Source organism: Pelodiscus sinensis, chromosome 30 (genome assembly GCF_052426305.1).
Source record: "Pelodiscus sinensis isolate ZL-2025 chromosome 30, ASM5242630v1, whole genome shotgun sequence".
Classification (NCBI taxonomy): Eukaryota; Metazoa; Chordata; order Testudines; family Trionychidae; genus Pelodiscus; species Pelodiscus sinensis.
The window spans coordinates 2,213,447-2,233,636 of NC_143081.1; the positions used below are offsets into that span (position 1 = coordinate 2,213,447).

Genomic DNA, 20,190 nt, shown 5'->3' on the forward strand with positions numbered 1-20,190 from the left:
ACTCCATTGGTACACCCACTGGGGATCTGGCCCGGGGGTTGGGGTCTATTGACACCCACTGGAACCTTGTTCATTTATGCTGTAGACTGAGGAAATGACCCCTGATCCCCCTGGTCTCTTCAAGTAACTGTTAAACTCATGCTTGGAGGCTCTGCTATGGCACCAGGGCTACGTCTACACTGGCATGATTTTCCAAAAATGCTTTTAATGGAAAACTTTTCCGTTAAAAGCATTTTCGGAAAAGAGCATCTAGATTGGCACAGACGCTTTTCTGCAAAAGCACTTTTTGCGGAAAAGCGTCCGTGGCCAGTCTAGACGCGGTTTTCCAGAAAAAAGCCCCGATTGCCATTTTCGCCAGTGGGGCTTTTTTGCAGAAAACAAATCTCTGCTGTCTACACTGGCCCTTTGGCGCAAAAGTCTTTCGGAAAAAGACTTTTGCCCGAACGGGAGCAGCATAGTATTTCCAGAAAAGCACTGACCATCTTACATGAGATCGTCAGTGCTTTTGCGGAAATTCAAGCGGCCTGTGTAGACAGCTGGCAAGTTTTTCCGGAAAAGCGGCTGATTTTCCGGAAAAACTGACCAGTCTAGACACAGAGCAGGAGTCTTAGCACAGATGGTCAGTGAAGAGGCTGAAGGAGCATTTCCAGTCCTTCTGCCCTGACCCTGCAGGATGGGCCTGGGTAAGAGGATCTGGAAGCCAGGGCAGACCAGGCCCAGCTGTAGACAGATTTAGCTGAGATTGGGCTTGGGAGTGACTTTAAACTGGCCCGGATGGAGGGAATGGAAATCACTGCAGGACCTGAGGCTCTGTCATCAGTGCTGCTGGGCCAGGCTCTGCCATGGGGGGTGCCCATCCAGAACCTCCCATCTCCCCCAGTAAATGCACATGGGTGGGGTTCACAGCCACAGCAGAGCCGCACAGACACTGAGAGCAGATCTGTTCTGGGAAGACTTAGTTACAGGCACTTGACGCAGCCCCCGGGTGCATGGCCCCTGTGGGACCAGAACCCCACAGAAATCTGTATCACTCTCTATAGAGTGTATGCAGAATGAGCTCACAAACTGGTCGCTCATTCTTCAATGAGAGAGAGATGCGCCCTGGGTGAGCTGGTAGAGCGTGTGGCCAGAGATAGACTCACGGGCGGCATGAAGGCCGATGTGTGAAGAGGGCAATGGATCTGTGAAGGGAGCTCACATTTGAAAATCCGATCCGCTGGGAACTCGGACAGCAGAAGCGAGAGCGCTGAGTTTCCTAGAAAGGATGTTCTGTCTGCTGCTTACAAGAGAGAAGAGCCGGAATAGTCCAACTCAAGAGAGAACCTCTCCGCAATGAAATCCCTGCTAGCAGGGAGACTGGGTGTGAAGGTGGGATCACAGTCTGGCTCCGGACAGCGAGTTTCCTCTGGGAAATTCAACCTAAACGTGGGGAAACAACCATTTTGCTCAAGGCTGCAGATCCACACACAGAAAATTCAAGGGCTCTCTCAGTGACAGACAAGGGGGAGGAGTTTCTGAGACACACCGGGTTCGAGCAGGCTGGAGGTGAGGGACTGGAACATTTATCCCACGAAAACTGGGCTCTGCACTGCAGGTCCATATTCTGTCTGAGCTCGAGTATGGGAAAGCGAAAGTAAAACCAACACCGGGGCCAAGACACACATGGGGACGTAGTTGTGCTGGAGAAGTGAACCGGTGAAGAGGAAGTGAGTTGTTAATTCACAGCAGGGCTGGTCACAGACTTTGCCAGGCCCTGGGTAAAGTGTGTGTGTGTGGGTGCTTTGCTGTGGGTCCACTGGAAAAGGTGGGGGCAGAGGGGCTATGGCTAGGGGCAGCCAGCCCTCAGGGGATCATGCGTTCCCACCCCTTACCAACCCACAGAGCTGCCCTGGTTCGGAAGTACCCCAGGGCCAGCAATCCAAATCCCTGGCCTCCTGCTCTGCCCCAGCCCCTCAGACCCCCCACTCCAATTCTCCAGGAGAGGCATAAGGATCTTGTGCTAAATTGACTCAAATAAATTATGCAAAAGAAGCATGACAAAATGCTAATCAGCACTTCATTTACATACTCTCTGCTGGCAAAGCCTAAAGGATTATTAACAATGAAATAAGCGAGTTCTCTGCCGTTTAAAGTCAGAAAGAGACACCCCAAGTAGTACCCATCTAAATCTGGTGAGTGACAGAACTACAGTCATCTGTTATTCAAATAGGTTTCGTAGGGTTCTCAAGGCAGCTCTGGGGATCTCTGGTTTCAGTTCACAGTGTCTGGCCCTGCAGAGCTCAAACAGGCAAAAACCAGTTTCCTCTTGTCAGGGATTTTTACTCCCTTGCCCCAGACATCAGGAGGACGGGACCAGTTCATGTGTTCATCTCCAGTCCACGAGTCTGGGGAGCCAACGGCCAAGTGTTTTGTGCTCTGATGGTCCACACTGGTTTGTCTGATGTCTTGGGGCCTTCTCTCAGTGGGGAGAAAATAGCTCTGCTTGTGGGAAACTCGTATTTCACACTTGGTCACACTTCTCTCCAGGCTATGTAGGTGTTCACAGTTATAGAGCGTGTAGTTACACATCAGCTCATACCATGACGTGTGGCCATGATCTGTGAGATTAACACAGGCAGCAACAAACAGGTTATAAATTCTAAACATTAAGCACATTCTTGCAAATTTAATATTTATATTAAGAAACATTGAACACATTCTCATACGTCTAATTCTGATATCGAACAAAACTAACACCCAGGTGGCTTGGCCTAGTCGCCAGTGATGAGGTTGTCAGCTCTTACCTAGCACCTGCACCTAAGCAAGAGCTGACTTCAGATTTGCAGGAGCACTTAAGCCATGTGGTGTTTCTTTGCAGGCAGTTGACTTGAGATGTACAAATACTCGTAGATCCACACACCTGCAGCTAAGCAAGAGCTGGCCTCAGACTTGCAGGAGCAGCAAAGTCATGTGGTGTTTCTTTGCGGGCAGTTCACTTGAGCCACAAAAACTCATAAATCCACACTGCTGGGTATAAGTCTTGCTTCTCTTTCAAATACCTTCATAACCAGGGCTCAACAAACTGTGGCGAGAGCTACTCACCAGCCTCGCATCGCGCACGCACCAGTGCCGGTGAATAGAAGGCACAGAGTGACTGGCTGAAATCTACTCGTTTGTCAAGCCCTGTTCATAACATATTTCCTGCTACATGGGTAACTCTTTCGACACAACCAAGACCAAGTGATATTCTTGACCAGGGGGTGATCAGTTTTTTCATGATACTAGACAAGATGCTGTTGGCTAAATATTCTGACTGCAGTGACTTGGGTCGGCCCTTTGCCATGTGCCAAACAAGGGCTAGAGGTATAATAAAGAGTTCAGGGTATGACTGATTGAGGAAGGGGAAAAGAGGAACAGAAAAAGGATTCCTCTCTTATTTAGCTACTTTCTGGATGTGGCTTGTCACCACCTCGCTGTACAGCACATGTTGATCTTTGGCAGGTCTGACTTTGTTTTTCGACTGCGTCATGTGGACCCGTGAGGAGGGGAGAACTAAGAGTGCGTAGAAGACTTCTGAGCCCTATTGGAGGAGGAAAGACAAATGGTGAGGGGTAAGGTGGGTTTAATGAGAAAGAGGCGACCGGCATTCTTGGGTGTATGAACATGAAGAAACATGGGAGATAATTGTCCTGTTCTACTCTGCACCAGGGAGGCTGGAGTTCTGTGCCCAGTTCTGTTCATCACACAAGAAGGAACATGTGGACAAATCGGGGGAGTTCATGACAGAGCATGTTCAGTCTTGAGATGACAGAGCTGATGGGGGACCTGGTAGCCAACTGCTAAGCCAATGTTATAAAGAGGATGGTTGGTCAACTGTTTTCTATGTCCACTGACGTTAAGGCAGAATGGGTGTAATCTGTGGCAAGGGAGATTTAGAGGAGACATTTCAAGAAACGTTCCACCTCTAAGGGCAGTTATGCTCTGGGATAAGTGACCTGGGGATGCTGCAAATGTCTGTTATAGGCCAGACACTCATCGGGCTGTTCCAGGTTGAAGTAACACTACCACGGCACACGTGGCCAGAGCTGATGAACTCTTGAGGTCCCCGCTCAGTCCTACATTTCAGGGTACATATACGCTGCAAGCTCCTTTTGGAGTAAGCTTTTTCAGACAGTGCAACAAAAACTTGAGAAATCAGTAAGAAGGTGCGATGGTTGGGGGGCGTGAGGTTAATTGAAATTTGATGTCCTTGTTCAAAAGTGCATCTGGCTTCACCATAACCAAGAAATCAACCTGGTTCTGTGTGACAGAACGAGGAATTGGGGGGACACATGTGAAGGCCAAATGTTCTAGGAAGACTCCGAGAACAGGCGTAACGGTACCAAAGATGTTGTACATCCCCATCGAGGTGGAAACTGGAAAATCGAGGGCTCTGAAAGAAGATAAGCATTTATCCATTGGGCCAAAGCATTTGTGATCAAAACTAGCTTCGCCTGGCAGAACAAAGACGATAAGCAGCAAGAGAATACACTGGAAATAAACATCCATCAGCCCTTGTTCGGGGCTGAGCTCCCCGGCTCCCCCTGCCTTTCCCCAGCAGGGTCCAAGGTACCCAGCGAGCAGGCAACCAGGTCCCTCTCCTTCCAGAGCTGGAGGAAGAGTGAGCCCCTCCTGGCCAGCCAGCCCTTTTATACAGCCCTGCCGAGCTCTGATTGGCTGCCACAAGTCCTTTCCTAATTGGCTGCTACCCACAGCCTGCTGCCAGGGCTGTTTTCACCCTTTATAGTCCAGTTCCCCCCACCCATCCCCATGATAATCCCTATAAACTCTGATCATTTCCTATATTATAACAAAGGGCCACAGTCAGTTTGGTTTCCCACAACCTTGTCTTGTAGTTTTCAAACTTTAAACAGTGATTGAGCTGGGCCAAACCAAAGCCCTCCCAAAAGTCTTCATTTGGCTTCATTGTTGTAAGGTGTATTGAGATGCAATCCTATTCCAGGTTCATCCTATATCTCTGGTTCGTCTTGGTTCAGTCTCTTTCCACGATCTCTCAGTTTTGTCAGTGGTGAGGACTGTCCTTGAATGGGTGTTTCCGTCTCTTTCCTGGTTGGTGTTAGGAGAAACAATCCCATTCCAGACATGTCCCATTGTGCTCTGTTCAAATACGGATTTCAGAGTGATTCACAAAACAGCCATATCTTCACCCGCACACTCTATTCGCAACTATGGCCTGGCCCCAACTTTAACATATGCTCCCCTGTGATATGATTGGCCCGTGTGGTTTGGGAGGTTATTCCTCACAAGACAGAGCACAGCCTGACATTTTCACAGCTGCGTGTGGGGGTGTGTATGAGGCGACTGGCGATGTTGTGATGGCGACCTCTGGTGATGGTATGGTGATGAAGAATGTCAGTACCGTTTGTAATAATCAGAGTGGGTCAAGAGCGTGGGTGATCTGGGAGACCATGACCTTTCTCTATAGTAGGTGGTATAGCTGGACGACTGTGCTGAGTTTGAGGCTGCAGGGCTTTGTCGAATAGCAAGATTTTCAAATGCATGTCCTATCCCTTCTTGCTCTAGCTGTGAGCTTTGAGCAATGGGAACATTTTGAAGGTATGCGGCCTTCCCCTAGACACCTGATACGCAGGGAATGGCCATCAGAGGCAGGCATTGCCTCGCGGCATTTGCCACATTTCTTAAAACCAGGCATTGAAACTATTTACACACCGCAACAGGCACCAGGAGTAGTTCAGCCACCAACTGAATGACAGCTGCTTCCATGGCGGGGCTTTTTCACAGCTGCATAACTCTTGTGAACTGAGATTGCTTCTTTGGTGTGAACCCAGCTCCCCAGTATTCATGTCCCACACGCAGATGTGAAAATGTGGGTCTGTGTTCTGCCTTGGAAGGAATAACTTCCCAAACTGCATGGGAAAGCAATTTCACAGGGGAGTATATGTGAGAGCGACACAGGTAAAGACACGGCTGTTCTTTGAGTCCCTGTGAAATCTGTATTTGAACAGAGTGCAATGGGATGTGCCTGGAATGGGATTGCTTCTCCTAAAACCAACCAGGTCTACAGCCTGCCCCGCACTCTATTCCCAGCTATGGCCTGGCCCCAACTCTAGGGCCTGATGGGCAGCTTGGCCTGATCCAGTCAGTCAGAAAGGCTTGCTGGCCCTTTAAGGCAGGGGCCACTGGCCGGTGATGGCAAATCATGGGGAGGGGCAATCTCCCCTAGTAGGGGGACCTGGGCCCACCCTAATCCACGGGGTCCCGGCCCAGGGCCCTGTGAGTTGCAGGAGAGCTAACCACTCCCTCGGTGGGGAATCCGTCCGAAACACACCAGCCTGGGCCACTTCCTACCTGATCCCACGGGCTCGCCGGGTCCACTCCACCCCTGAGGGCCGCTTCTCCCTCATAGGCCACAGGGGAGACGTCTCGGCTGGCACTCGGGTCATTGCTGTCTGCCTTCTGGTATGATGCTGATCAAGAGCTTCCCTCACCAGCAGTCAGCCCAGATTGAGTCTCCCTGCAGGCTTTTATACCTGGGCTGCAGTCTGAGCATGCTCAACAGAGTCGTGGGCGCAGAGCGTGTTCAGCCAGGTGGGCCTCATAAGGCTCATACACCCCGTCACAGTGCCCCAAGCCTTTTCAGACCCTGAGGATGTTTCCAGGGTCTCACTCTTTGATTTTGCACTAGAGCTTTCCCCTCCAGTGATTGCAGGAAATGGGCCACCTTGTGGGGAGAATCCAGAGCAAGGGATGAAGGCCTCCTCAGTGGAACGAGTTGTTATCCGGCTCTAGAAGCAGCGGTAGGAGATGAGGAAGATGAGGCCATTGATGAGGAAGAAGGAGCCGCCCACGGCCAGCTCCCGGACCCAGCGGAAGCCGTGAGCTGGAGAATCATGAATGGAACGAGATGGTTAATGTCACTATTGAACATCCTTCCCTGTGATATCAAAGCTTTTGTGCCTCTAGAATTTGTGATGAATTCCCGTGGATCTCAAGAGCCATCATGAAACCCACCCCCAGGCCTTCCCTCTCTGACATGTGGACACTGACACCCTTCCAGTCTGCGTGTCTGTCCCTCTCCTGCCTGCCTGTCCTGTAACACTGCTGTGACCTTGTCCTGCCAGGGTAGTGGGGAAGTGTGGCGGTTGGGGAAGGGGACCTTGGGGGGAGATGTTAGCAGACAGCAGCCGACTCACCTGACACTCTGATGTTCCCAGGGACAGTCACAACTTGGCTCCTGGGGGACGAGACCCACCTTCCAGCCATGTTCTCCTCGTACCCGCAGGTGAAATCCCCAGTGATGTTGGGACCGGCCCATGGGATGCTGAGCACTGAGCCCTTCACAGAACTGGTGACGGACTCCTTGGTGCTGATCTCAGACCCCAGATCCCCAGGACCGAACTCGACTCCGTCCTTGTAGGTGTGAAACCTCCGCTCACTGGCATCCCCCGGGGCCGTGCAGGTGATGTTCAAGGGAAACCCTTCGCTCACCACTCCAGACGGGGGATCCACGTTCAGCTCCGGCTGGGGAGGGGGATCTGCAGGGAGCAGGAAAGAAGAGGGACCAGCAGGGTGAGAAAGCGGAACTGAACTTTGTTCTTTGCTGCTTTGAGCTGCCATGTACTCTGCCACTGTCTCTCAGGGAGACCATATTGGAAATTGGTGGCCATTTTGGATTGGTGTGTCCACGGCAGCCTTGTGTTAATACCACACTGACATCCCTAGAGCAGTCCTGTTGACCGATTGGTGGCCCTGTGGGGCTGGGGGGGAACCATTTTCTCTGCTGAGCCACGTTGGTCCAGACCGGGGTGGCAGGGGGCAGATCAGGGCACATGGACGAGCAAAGCAGGGACAGGGGAAGAGAGAACAAAGATGTGAATTCAAAGAGCAGAGCCCAGCGCAGAGGGAGGGACATAAGAACATAAGAACGGCCGTACTGGGTCAGACCAAAGGTCCATCTAGCCCAGTATCCTGTCTGCCAACAGTGGCCAGCACCAGGTGCCCCAGAGAGGGTGGACCGAAGACAATGATCAAGCGATTTGTCTCCTGCCATCCCTCTCCAGCCTCTGACAAACAGAGGCCAAGGACACCATTCCTACCCCCTGGCTAATAGCCTTTTATGGACCTAACCTCCATGAAATTAGGAAGGAGAAAGAAGAATGAGCAGAACTGGAAGCAGAGACAGCAGGATCTGGAGCCACAGAGGGGAGTTTGCACTGGTTCTGCTCCACGTCCTTCCTGGCCTGGTGTAAGCAGGGTCTGAACCATTGCAGCCCTGTGAAAGGGATGGAGAATGGACTGTCCCAGTGGCAACCATCACATCTTACCCCCCCCCAGCTTTGTCGAAAGAGGGTCTCACCCGTCACTGTCAGGAGGGCAGGGGGGCTCATTTCTGACGGGATCTCTCGCCCACTCTCCACTCTCCAGTACAGGCAGGAGTAGGCTTGGCTGGCGGCTGCGTCACTCGTGCTGATCTGCCAGGTGCCCTGGCTGGATTCCCCGCTGGAGATCTGCTCCCCTCTCTGGTTGAAGAACCTGTATCCTGCTGCTTCCTCATTCAGTTGACTGGAGCACCTGAGGGTGACCCGCTCCTCTCGGATATAGATGGGCAGAGGAGGGTCCAGAGACAGGCTGGGGGGAGGTGGACGTGCTGGGAGGGAGAGAAGTGGGGAGGGGAGATAGATGAGCCAGGTCCCTGACTCGCTCACACAAACTCCTCCAGTCTCTGTGCCAGAGCTGTCTCTTTCAGGCTGAGAGACCAAGGCTGGTTCTTCTCTATTTGGATCTCCTAGCGGCACAGATGTATACAGCACCCTGCACTCCTCTGAGCTCCACCCTACCTCTGCCCACATGTTACCTCTCAGGGCAGGGCCTCGGCATGTGGGATCCCGTGGCTGGGCTGGGCTTGGCAGGGAAGGCAATTGGGGGGGGGTCTCTGTCTCATATGTGAGCACCAGCCAGGCACTGACCTTGGGAGACCAGATCCCTGCTTTCAGAGTAAGATTTGTAATTGGTGGTGCCCTGCACGGCAGGGTAAGATCTCTCCTGCTATCGATGGGCTCTGGGCATCCTCAGCTACTGGTTCTGCTAAGGACTCAGGGGGGGCATCAGATGATAGTTATGAGGTGGAAGGGCTGAGGATGTAAGGGCCCAAGCAGAAGCAATCCCAACTAAATCAACCCGGCCAGGGCTTTGTCAAGCCGAGACTTAAACACCTCCAGGGATGGAGACTTCACCCCCTGCCTAGATTGCCTGTGTACTGCCGTATTGGTCTCCCAACAGATTTCAGGGTGATGAACGTCCCCCATGAGAATCAGGGCCTGCGATCTGGAAGCTTCTCTCAGTTGTCTGAAGAAAGCCTCATCTACCTCATCCACCTGATTCTGGGGGCCTGTAGCAGACACCAAACACAACATCACTGATATTGTTTGCACCTTGCAAATTAACCCATAGACTCTCAACAGTCTTTTGTCCCTCTGAATACTGGAGTCAAGTTACTCCACTGCCGTGCCCTGTAGGGAGAAATTTACTAGGTAGCTGGGCAACTCTCCCTGCCCTTAATGTCCAGTTCTTCTGCCCACTGACTAGATACACGGGGGTGGCCCTGTGCAGAGCTGAGTTCTGGGCTGTCTCTCACCCCAAGCATAAAGCAGACACACCCCATCAAGAGCCAGCAAAGAGCAAGGGATGGAGGGACTCACCTGTCACCTTTATGGAGCTAGGTGGGCTCTCCCCCGATTTGATCTCTCGGCCAGACACTGTCTCCCAAGACTCGCAGCTGTACTGCCCGGCACTGAGTGCAGAGACACTCGACAGAGGGAGTGACGCAGTGTGACTGTCGTGAGATGAAGGAAGTTCCTTGGAGAGGATTTCCTCACTCTCCCAGCAGAACCGGATCCCGGACACGGTGGGTGCCCCGGCAGCTGAACACGTCAGGGTGACGGCTTCCCCAACGACGTAGACAGGTTGCGATGGGGACACGGTGAGCTGGGGAGTCGGGAGGGGACCTGGAAAAGACAACAGGGAGGACACGGATCCTACGTTGGTGGCTGGTGACCCATAAGGAGAGGAGGAGCCAGGGAAGGGCAGAACAGGGAGGGATCCTGGGCACAAACCCCAGCCAGCCCCAGCTCCGAGCCCCGGAACCACACCTCCACCAGGGCTGGCAACCCCTGAGCAGCTGAGATCTCCCTGCCAGGAACCCAGTAGGACCAGCCTCCCCTGGCAAACAACTTAGTTTTGCCAAGCAGATATTTTTCTTTTGTTAACAACATGTTTTCTAAGGCTATGAACTGATCCTTGTGTCCTGGGTGGCCACGGGAGGTCTGTGTGTGCCTGTCTAAGACTGAGGGGTCAGCTACCAGAGATGGCAGTTTGTTTTTTCAAGCTGTCTTGTGGTAGAGGGGTTTGGGGTACCCTCTGAAAGAAGTTGCTACCTATAGACTACGGAACGGATTTGCTCTTCCGACATTGTTGTTGGAAGAACAGATGCGCTTTTTCACAAGCCCTGTCTTCCTTGTTCGACGAGAAAGAAGGGCTCTGCTGAAAGAGGAGGTTTTTCTGAAATTTGGTCCCGGGTAGATGGGCCAATTTTCAGAAAAGCATCTTCCGACAAAACTATCGGAGAACGGTATGCAAATTGACAGAACATTGTAGGCTAGACATAGCCTAAGTGATTCCTTCCTGGATTGAAGAAGAAAGAGAATCTCTTCTCAGTTGCTGGTGGCAGCTACCTCCGCAGGCCAGGGACTCTGTGACCATGGGGAGCTGTTAAGCAGAAGGCCCTAGAGGCAGGGTATTTGTAAGGGGTCTCGCAGGCCTCCACCTTCTGCACTCCAAGTGGGGAACAGCCGTGATGACGCCTAAGAGCCAGAACGATACCAGAGAGCAAAATGTGGCCTCAGTGACCCCCCTCAAAGAAATTCAACATTTAATGGAAACCCCTTGTCTGGAACCCAACACTCAGCGAAAGGCCAAAACAATCCACAAAACCCAGATTTAACGGTTTTGCAGCAGGGGAGGTTTAGATTGGACATTAGGAAAAAATTCCTAACTGTCAGGGTGGTCAAATATTGGAATAAATTGCCAAGGGAGGTGGGGGAATCTCCCTCTCTGGAGATATTTAAGAACAGGTTAGATAGACATCTGTCAGGGATGGTGTAGGTGGAGCTTGGTCCTGCCTTGAGGGCGGGGGGCTGGACTCGATGACCTCTCGAGGTCCCTTCCAGTCCTATTATTCTATGATTCTATGATTCTATGGTTGACCATGTATTAATTCATTGGACACACAGGATTTTAGAAACGTTGTTAGGTTCAGAATTTTTAGATATCTACAAATGCTCCAAACATTCTGTTGAAGAATCCTTTTCTTCTTTACCTTCAACCATTAACAACTATGCACATTTTGAATGTCATCACACAAACGTCATCCATGAGGCTTATGCACAGGCTCTTGCTCCAGTGTTCATCCACCAAAACCTGGATCCTTGGAGATGCGATGTCCCAAATGACTCTCGCAGCCCCTCAAATTCCTCCCAGCCCTTCCCTCCCTGCTCCTTCTGTTCCGTTCCCCAGAATATGGCCTGGCTGGGACCTGGCTGAGCCGCTGTGACGTCCTGCTGCTGTGAGGGGCCCTGCTCCGTGCCTGGCTCCTGTCATCGGCATCCAGCCTGTTCCTGCCCCAACCCACCGGCCTGCACCTGCCCTCCACTCTTCCCCACCCCCATCCTGCACCTGCCTTAATCCACCCTTGTTCCCAAGTCTGGCCCCACTCTCACCCAGAGCAGGACAGAGACCTGTGCCATCACTGGTTGTTTTCTAAAGGATTTGCCCTGTGCCAGGCAGGGCTCACTCAGAGCTGTTCCCTGTGCTCTGCGGGCTCAGAGCTGACGATCGCTTGGCCCCTCTACCCTCCGAATCGATGTTGCTGTGACGCTGACACATGGCCCCAATTCTGGGTTTCGATTAAGTACCCCGCCTGATCAAACCTGCTCTAAATTCAAGCCACCTCTATTGCTTGTCTTGGGCCCAACTCCATCCCCATCTCCAGCACGTCTTCCCCCAAAGTGCCTGCCTGTTCCAGGGACACAGGGACTGAAACTAACAAGGCACAGGGGGGAATACTGATCCCATGGGGACCCTGTCTGGAGCCAAGTGACCGGGCTGTCTCACCCAGTGCATGAAGGAGAGACACCAGGCCATGTAGTCAGCAAACAGCAGGTGACTGGGGGTCTCACCTGTCACTACAATGTGGATGGTTTGGCTCCTCTCTGATGGGATCTCTTGCCCAGACTCTCTCTCCCAGTACTCACAGCTGTACTCTCTGGCGTGTGACTCAGACACACTCGACAGCTGAAGAGATTTGACATTGTATTGAAACTGCTGGAACTCCCCATGGTCGATTCCCTGGCCGTTCCTGAAGAACCAGATCTTGGACACGGTGGGAAAACGGGGAGCTGAGCACATCAGGGTCACAGATTCTCCCTGTAGGAAGATGCGGTGTGGTGGGCTCACAGTGAGTTCAGGGGCAGACGGCCGGGCTGGAAGGGGAAGGGAGGAAGGAGAAAACTCTTTAGATCCAATGTCTCATTCACATAAACAGTCACTCTCCACCCCTCAGCCAGTCCCACCTGAAGCTGCAAGGGGCCCTGAGGATGCAAAGGGAGATGTGGGGCAGGGAGGTGGTATCTCTATGCAGACAGACACACAGACAGACAGGGAGGCCGGCAGGCGTCTGTTACACTAACGCTGCATAAAGAGGGGGAGGGATGTTGTTGCTGCATAAAGAGGATGGATCAGCCCCAACACCCCCATTCCCATCAGGGGATTCACACCGTCGAAGGGCAGGACCAGGGGCAGAAGAGGGGGGAGATCTCATCACCGGAACAGCAGCCCTGCCCAGCAGTGGCCAGCAGGCTCTGCACAGCAATGAGGAAGCTCGGGCGGATGTGTGTGGGGAACAGAGGGGGGAGTTTTCCACCCATCACATTTCCTCTGAGGTCTCTGCAGAACCTGCGTTTACTGCTCTGCTACACAGGGCTGGTCTGTGGCTCTGGGACTGAGCCCTCGGTGGGAGCCCAGAGCTGGGGCAGAGAGACCCCCCCCCCACACACAGCCCCACACAGATGGGCCCTGCTCAGGGGCACTCAGTGTCATGGTGAGGCAGGGGTTGGTCTCCATGGCCTGTCCAGCCCTCGCTATCCCTGCTGGGACTGCCTGTGAGGGGCTGGGTCATGCCCAGGGGGATGGGGCAGCTTCTCCCCCTTTGTCTGGGACCCACCCAACAGTCATCAGATGGGGTCCCTCTTCTACCCCCCAATGTCAGGAGATGCTCCCCCTTTCCTTGTAATTCCCAGGACCATGGAGTGAGAGGAGCAGGACCCCAGACCCATTTCCAGGGCCCCTCTTCCCTCCCCACCCCACAGCGAGCATCCCAGGGAGGCCAGGAGACCTCGTTACCTGCGGTGGACACCGGCCCGGGGAGAGTCTGCAGTGAGGCTGGAAGAGAAGAGCAGAGAGGGGGTGAGGACTCTGAGGAGGGGATGGGGACACAGGGCAGGGCTGGGGGGAGTCTCCAGACAAGCAAATAGCAGACACACAAAGGGGCTGGGGGCCGAGGGGGGCACTTACCCAGCAGAGGCAGTAGACGAGTTAGCTCCATGCTGAGCCGGTCGCTCTGGGTGGGGAGCTGGGTGCTCGACTGAGGCTGCGGCTGCGCACAGGGAGGGGAACCGTCACCTCCGTTCTGAGAGAGGCAGAGGAAGCCACAGGCTCAGGTGTGCTCCGCGCAGCTCAGGGGCTGGAGAGACACCGGCGTGTGGCGCGCAGGGTACCCGTTTCTGTTAGAGACGGGCCCAGCCTCCCCTTTTAGCCCTATGGGAGAGGGTTCAACCTGAGGGGGCGCCCCAGCCATGAGCCCCTCTGCCCCACCAGCCACACCCTGCCCCAGCCCCAACCCGGGTGCAATTTTCATATCTCCACAGTGAAAGACTCTGACATTTTCTGGTCATCGTGAGACTGCCCCCTGTGTTCCCTGTTCTCTGGTCTGAGCGTGGTGAGCCTCTGTCCCTCTCATGAGGCAGGGATTCCCATTCCCCCGTCACCAGGATCCACCTTCTCTTTCCTTGCCCTGCCCCCAGCCACCATGCCCGGAATTGTGATGTTCCACCCCCACGCCGTGCGGTAGGACATTGTTGTGTGGACACACATACCCATAACTACATGAGGTTCTGGATAACACCCCCCTGGAACCATCAATGTGAATGTCACCGTCGGCTCTTACTTCCGGGCAGGTGTCACTCGTGTGTGAGACGGAGTCGGGAATGGTTTAGGGTTTGATGTGCATGGGGAAGCCATCTGGGCATTTCCCTGATGCTCTGGGTGATCCCCAGTAAGCAACCTCCTTTAAGTCAAAGCAGTGATTGGTCTTCAGAAGTCACATGACCCCCCACTAGGGAGGGTCTTCCCAGGGAATTTTCCTTGGCAGGCACGGGAGGAAACTCCCAAAATTTCCATCCAAAGTGGAATCTATAAAACAATGGGCAGCTGCTGTCCCTTTGTCTTTGGCTGGCTGGATACTCCCAGGAGAACAGTCAGAGCCCTCCGGGAGAAAAGGATCTTCCCTTTCTTGGTGGGTTTTTTGCCTGTAAAAGTGTGCAATAAATTTTAGTGTGTAAGGAGTAGTTCTGTTTAAATGTATAGTTCAGTTTGCTGCATTCATTTCACTTGCAGCCACCTAGGGCTATGTCTATACTATGCATTTTCTCTGCAAAAAATATGCTGATGAGGGACTCATTTGCATGAGTCACAATCTCATTTGCATATTTTCTGTCACTCTGTTTTTGCTCAAAATCAAGCAGTGTGTATGGGGTTTTTTTTTTGCACAAAACCCCTTTTTCTGCAAGATCCTTATGCCCCCCAAAAGGAGGCATACTGATCTTCTGGGAAAAGGGGGTTTCTCTCAAAAAGAACACTTCCGGGCAGCTTGGTTTTGGGCAAAAATCACAGCGCAAAAACGGATTGGCAGAAAATATTCAAATGAGATCATGACTCATGCAAATAAGTCCCTCATTTTTTGCCAAGAAAACTCACAATGTAGACATAGTCCTAGTGTTTGTACTTAATAAAAATCGCTTTTCTTTGCTACCCAGCCCAGTGTAAATAACTGTTAGCTAGAGGAGCAATCCATGCGCACGTTCCTCCATGCATTGTGAAAGGGGGCTCACCCCAGTAATTCTGTGCAGGTTCGGATGCCGTGTGGGGAGTTGCATCCTGGAAGCTAGGCCCCAAACTGCATCCTCCTGCGACCAGAAGCTTTTCAGTGTCTGTTTTGCTCTGCTTTGGCAGCGGAAGTGTGCGGTGAACTCAGCTCGGGGCCTTAGCTGAGGGAAGACCAGGAGATCTGGCTTAGCAGGACCAGGCGGTGAGAAGCCCGAGAGAGCAAGGAGGTGAGTGTCTGTGGTTTTATCAGCACCCCGGGGAGCAGCCCCATGGGGTCTCCTCTGACTGCCCCCCATGAGAGGAACTTCAAAGCCGTGTGACAGGACATTCTTGCCACGCTCTAGAGTTCCAGAGGGAGCGGCTGTTCTGGCAGAAGATCTCACATTTGGCTTCCCGTCTCCACCACGCACCGGTGTCTGACACAGCTCTTCTCTTCTCAGCTGGGCGCTCCAGCCGGGCTCCTGCTCTAGGGGGTGGGACTGCACTGGGGCCCTGACGCTCTTTCTGAAAGAAGAATCTGTCTCCCCAAAACTGCATGAGCCAAGTGGCCAAGCTCCTGGAGATTGTCACGGTAGGATGGACTCACCTGCTGCACCGCTGGCAAAGTCCAGCTCCCCCAGACTGTGCAACTTCACCCCCCGTCCCATAGCTTGCTCCCCTCCAATAACCCCATTCACACCCGCAATCTATCGCCCCTCCTGCCATGGGCGCAGGACCTGACAGAGGGGGTGGGACTAGGTGCCATCCAGAGTCCAGGAGACAAGCTGCATTTTCCAAAGTGGATTTGGGGTTTCAGGAGTGGAACCAGGACAGGAAGGTCCTAGATGTGCCTCAGGAATCCACTAATCCCCACTCTGTCCATTCAGGGGGAGCAGGGGAGGGCATACTGAGTGTGGGAAGCTCCTTCCCCCCCATGCACCGCAAGACTGACAGATTGGGCAGAGGGAGTGGGCAGAAAATGGGGGAAGGGTTGTTGATACAAATGGCTCCACCTCAAGACCACTGTTCCTCTCTGGGTATTGACCTTACATTTTCTAATGGGGGGCAGTGGTAGAAGAGGGGGGAGACCCCATTGGTCCAATCTATGACCTGCCCAGCAGGAGCTAGAAGGCCCTGAAAGCAAGAACGAGAAATGAGGAAGTCCGGCCTGACATGCGGGAAGGGGAGGGGGAGAGTTTTCACTCACGGTGTTTCCGGTGGCGTCTCTGGAATTTAATGTCTCGCTGGAACTTGCTAGTTTTGTGGGAGCCCAGAGGTGAAGCAGAGTGACCCCTTCCCCTGCCCCCACAGAGCCCCACGCCAATGGGCCCGGCTTAGGGGAGGGGGGAGCTCAGTCTCCATGGCCCGTCCAGCCCTCGCTCTTCTGCTGGGACTGCCTGTGAAGGGCTGGGCAGTGCCCATAGGGATTGTCGCTGGACTCTGTCTGGGCTCCCCCTATCTTCCCCCAGCATGGCGCTGTCCAAGGTACCCTGCGAGCAGCCAGCCAGGTCCCTCATCCTCCAGAGATGGAGCAAAAGTGAGCCCCTCCTGGCCAGCCTTTTTATACAGCCTGCCAAGCTCTGATTGGCTGCCACAAGCCCTCTTCTGATTGGCTGCCACCCACAGCCCACTGCCAAGGCTGTTTTAACCTTTTACAGTCCAACGTGCGGTATCCCCCCTATCACAATCCCTATAAACTCTGATCATTCCTTGTGTTTTAACAAAAAGGGACACGGTCAATTTCTAATAACATTGTCTTGTAGTTTTCAAACCTTAAGCAGTGACTGAGTGGGTCCAAACCAGAGCCCTCCCCAATGTCTCCCTCTGACTTCTTTGCTGCAAAGTGTATGGAGAAGCAAACCCATTCCAGGTTCAGTCTATGTCTCTGGCTTGTCGTGGTTCAGTCTCTTTCCACAGTCACTCAGTTCTGTCATTGGTGAGGACTGTCTTGAACTTGGTAACATTGTCTCTTTCCTGGTTGGTGTTAGGAGAAGCCATCCCATTCCAGGCACTTCCCATTGCACTCTGTTCAAATACGGAGTTCACAGGGACTCAGAGAACAGCCGTATCTCCCCTGTGATATTGTTTACCTGTGTGGTTTGGGAAGATATTCCTCACCAGAAAACACATTTTCACAGCTGTGTGTGTGTGTGTGTGTGTGTGTGGGAGGGGGGCTGAATATTGGGGAACTGGGTTCACACTGCGGAAGCAATCTCTGTGCACAGGAGTTATGCTGTTGTGAAAAAGTGGCCGTGCCCCACCCTGGATGCAGCTGTAGTTCTGTTAGTGGCTGAAATGCTCGTAGTGCCCAAAGCCCTTTCAGACCATGTGGATGTTTCCAAGGTCTCATTCTTTGATTTTCCACCAGAGTTTCCCTCTTCCGGTTGAAATTCAAGCTGAGTGATTGCAGCAAATGGGACAACTTGTGGGGAGAATCCAAGTCACAGAATGAAGGGCCCCTTGGCAGAACAAGCCAGGTACCCGGATCTAGAAGTAGCAGCATGAGATGAGGAAGATGATGCCGTTGATGAGGAAGAAGGAGCCACCCACTGCCAGCTCCCGGACCCAGTGGAAGCCATGACCTGCAGAGATGGAGAATCATGAATGGAACCAGCCGATTAGTGTCACTGCTGAGCATCCTGCCCGTGGTATCAAAGATTTTTCTGGCTCTAGGATCTGTGATGAACTCCCCTGGATCTCAGGGGCCGTTAAGCTGCGATGGGAATCCCACCCCCAGCCCTCCCCTATTACACATGGACACTGAAACCAGATCCTTCCTCTCTGTGTGTCTGTCCCTCTCCTGATGGCCTGTCCTGTAACACCGCTGTGACCTGCCCTGTCCTTGCTTGTCCTGCCAGAGCAGTGGGGAAGTGTGGGGGTTTGGGAAGGGGACTTTGGGGATATAGTCACAGGCAGCAGCTGACTCACCTGACATCGTGATGTTTCCAGTAACATTCACCGTCCAGCTCCTGAGAGACAGTATCCATCTTCCAGCCACGTTCTCCTCGTACCCACAGGCGAATTCCCTGGTGATGTTGGAACCGGCCCACGGGATGCTGAGCACTGAGCCCTTCACAGAGCTGTTGCTACGCTCCATGGTGCTGATCTCAGAGCCCAGATCCCCAGGAACGAGCTCGACTCCGTCCTTGTAGAAGTGAAACCTCCTCTCACGGGCATCTCCGGGGGCCGTGCAGATGATGTTCAGGGAAAACCCTTCACTCACCACTCCAGACGGGGGATCCACGCTCAGCTCTGGCTGGGAAGGGGGATCTGTGGGGAGCAGGAAAGGGGAGGGGTCAGCAGGGCCCCAGGAGGGGAGAAAGTGGAGATCCCAATTTGGTTCATTCCCAGCTGAACTTTGTTCTCTCTCCAGAGCCTCTGGTTTCATTGCAGGGTCCCCAGGGGCTGCTCACAGAAATGAGCAGGAGCTGGGCTCTGGACGGCTTCCTTCCTGCCAATATGGGGCTGAGATATGGGTAAGGGGGTCAAAAGTGGACAAGGGCAACAGGACATCGCTCGTTTTGTGTCCCCCTCCGTGGCTTCATGGAGCCTTTGACAGACAGGGAGGTGCCAGGGTCTGTGGGGATCCCCTCCCCTCTGGCCAGGCTGTTTGAGACCTGGGAGCCCTGCTCACAATCCGCCATCCTGGAGGAGAGAGGCACGAGGCAGCCCTGTCAAAGGGGGATGCCCAGGTCTGTGTCCGTTGGGCGGCCATGTTCTTTGCTGCTTTGACCGGCCATTTGCTGTGCCACTCTGAGGGCAGCCATATTGGAAATCAGGGGCCATGTTGGATGGACGTGTCCATGGCTGATTTGTGTTGAGGTGCATGTAGCCCTGTGGCTTGTTTGGGGGGCCCTGTGTTCTCAGCTGGGCCACCACGTTGAGCGCAGGGGGAGGGAGGAGAGTGAGCAGAGCTGGAACCAGAGGAGGCAGGATGGGGGCTGGGGCTGGTTCTGCTCCAGGTCTCTGCCCTGTGGGAGGCAGCTCAGGCAAGATGCAAGGCCTGGCATGGTCGATCATCTTGTGCCTGGGCTGGCGATCCAGGCCTGGGCTCTGGATTCTTTGCCTCAGCTCTGCGCCCCAGTGGGCCCCTCCTGGTTCTCACGGGGATGCCATCAGAGATCAGCTCCCTGCCTTGGCTGGTTGCCAGGTGGAGATGGGATCCTCATGCATGTGTGAGTGGGGAGGGGGGTTGGCTAAGAATAACAGGTCTGGGGAGCAGAGGGAGGGCAGACAATGGGGCTGTGGGAAGGAGCCTCTGGGAGGGAGGGGTCAGTGCAGGGGGCGGGGAAGGAGGAAGCCCCAGGCTCTGCGAACAGAATCCGGGCAGCCAGGCTGGGGACACGGCTGGGGAACAAGAGCGGGATGGAGAGTTCTGCACCGCTCTGAGCCCCACCCTGCCCCGTGCCCACATGTTCCCCCACAGGAGGCAGGGTCTGTGGCTGTAGGCTGCCCAGGGCACAGCAGGGGTGAGGGGTGGGTAGCCTCTGTCTGTGCTGTGAGCCTCAGCCGGTCACTCCCTTGCCACCAGGAGCACGTTGGAGACCAGATCCCTGCTGTCAGTGTAGGATTTGTAATTGGTGGTGCCCAGCGTGTCATGGTGGGATCTCTCCCTCCCCTAACGCTGAGCCAGGGAAGGATCGTGGGCACAGCCCCAGGCAGCTCCAGCTCTGTGCTCACGTCCCCACTGGGCAACCCCTGAGCAGCAGAGATCTCCCTGCCCGCAACCCAGTGGGACCTGCCTCCCCTGCTGGGAACCTGAGGGGGCCACTCCTGTCCCGCCAGCAGGGAGGGGGGAGGGCTTGTGGTGCCCTCCAGCAGGCACAGACAACGCTGCCCTGCAGTAAAGGCAGGTGCCAGCAATGTGCCCACAGACCATCACCCTTATACCAGCCTTGTACGTGCTGCTCACTGAGGTGCCCTGGCCTGTGGGGGGCAGGGGGAGCCTAGAAACCGATCCCTCATCTGATATCATCCTGGAAACAGCAGCCGGGC

General features: G+C 53.9%; 3 protein-coding genes across 3 annotated transcripts in view; all 3 read right to left on the bottom strand.

The window, feature by feature from the left end:
* The window catches only part of LOC149520991 (Fc receptor-like protein 5), a 26,700-nt gene extending 20,257 nt beyond the window's left edge, over nt 1-6,443 (bottom strand). The window contains exon 1 of the mRNA XM_089774118.1: nt 6,349-6,443. Within this exon, the coding sequence (XP_089630244.1) occupies nt 6,349-6,443 (95 nt within the window). The remainder of the gene's footprint in view (nt 1-6,348) is intronic.
* Nucleotides 1-20,190, bottom strand: part of LOC102447914 (cell adhesion molecule CEACAM5-like) — a 96,269-nt gene that overhangs the window by 58,815 nt on the left and 17,264 nt on the right. The window contains exon 6 of the mRNA XM_089774518.1: nt 18,124-18,465. Within this exon, the coding sequence (XP_089630644.1) occupies nt 18,124-18,465 (342 nt within the window). The remainder of the gene's footprint in view (nt 1-18,123; nt 18,466-20,190) is intronic.
* Nucleotides 1,922-13,548, bottom strand: LOC142821082 (immunoglobulin superfamily member 1-like). Its single transcript, XM_089774528.1, has 4 exons — nt 12,234-13,548; nt 9,699-10,004; nt 8,357-8,647; nt 1,922-7,535 (listed from the first exon to the last, which is right to left on the bottom strand). The coding sequence occupies exons 1-4, from the start codon at nt 12,460-12,462 to the stop codon at nt 7,171-7,173; spliced, it is 1,191 nt and encodes a 396-aa protein (XP_089630654.1). The 5' UTR covers nt 12,463-13,548; the 3' UTR covers nt 1,922-7,170.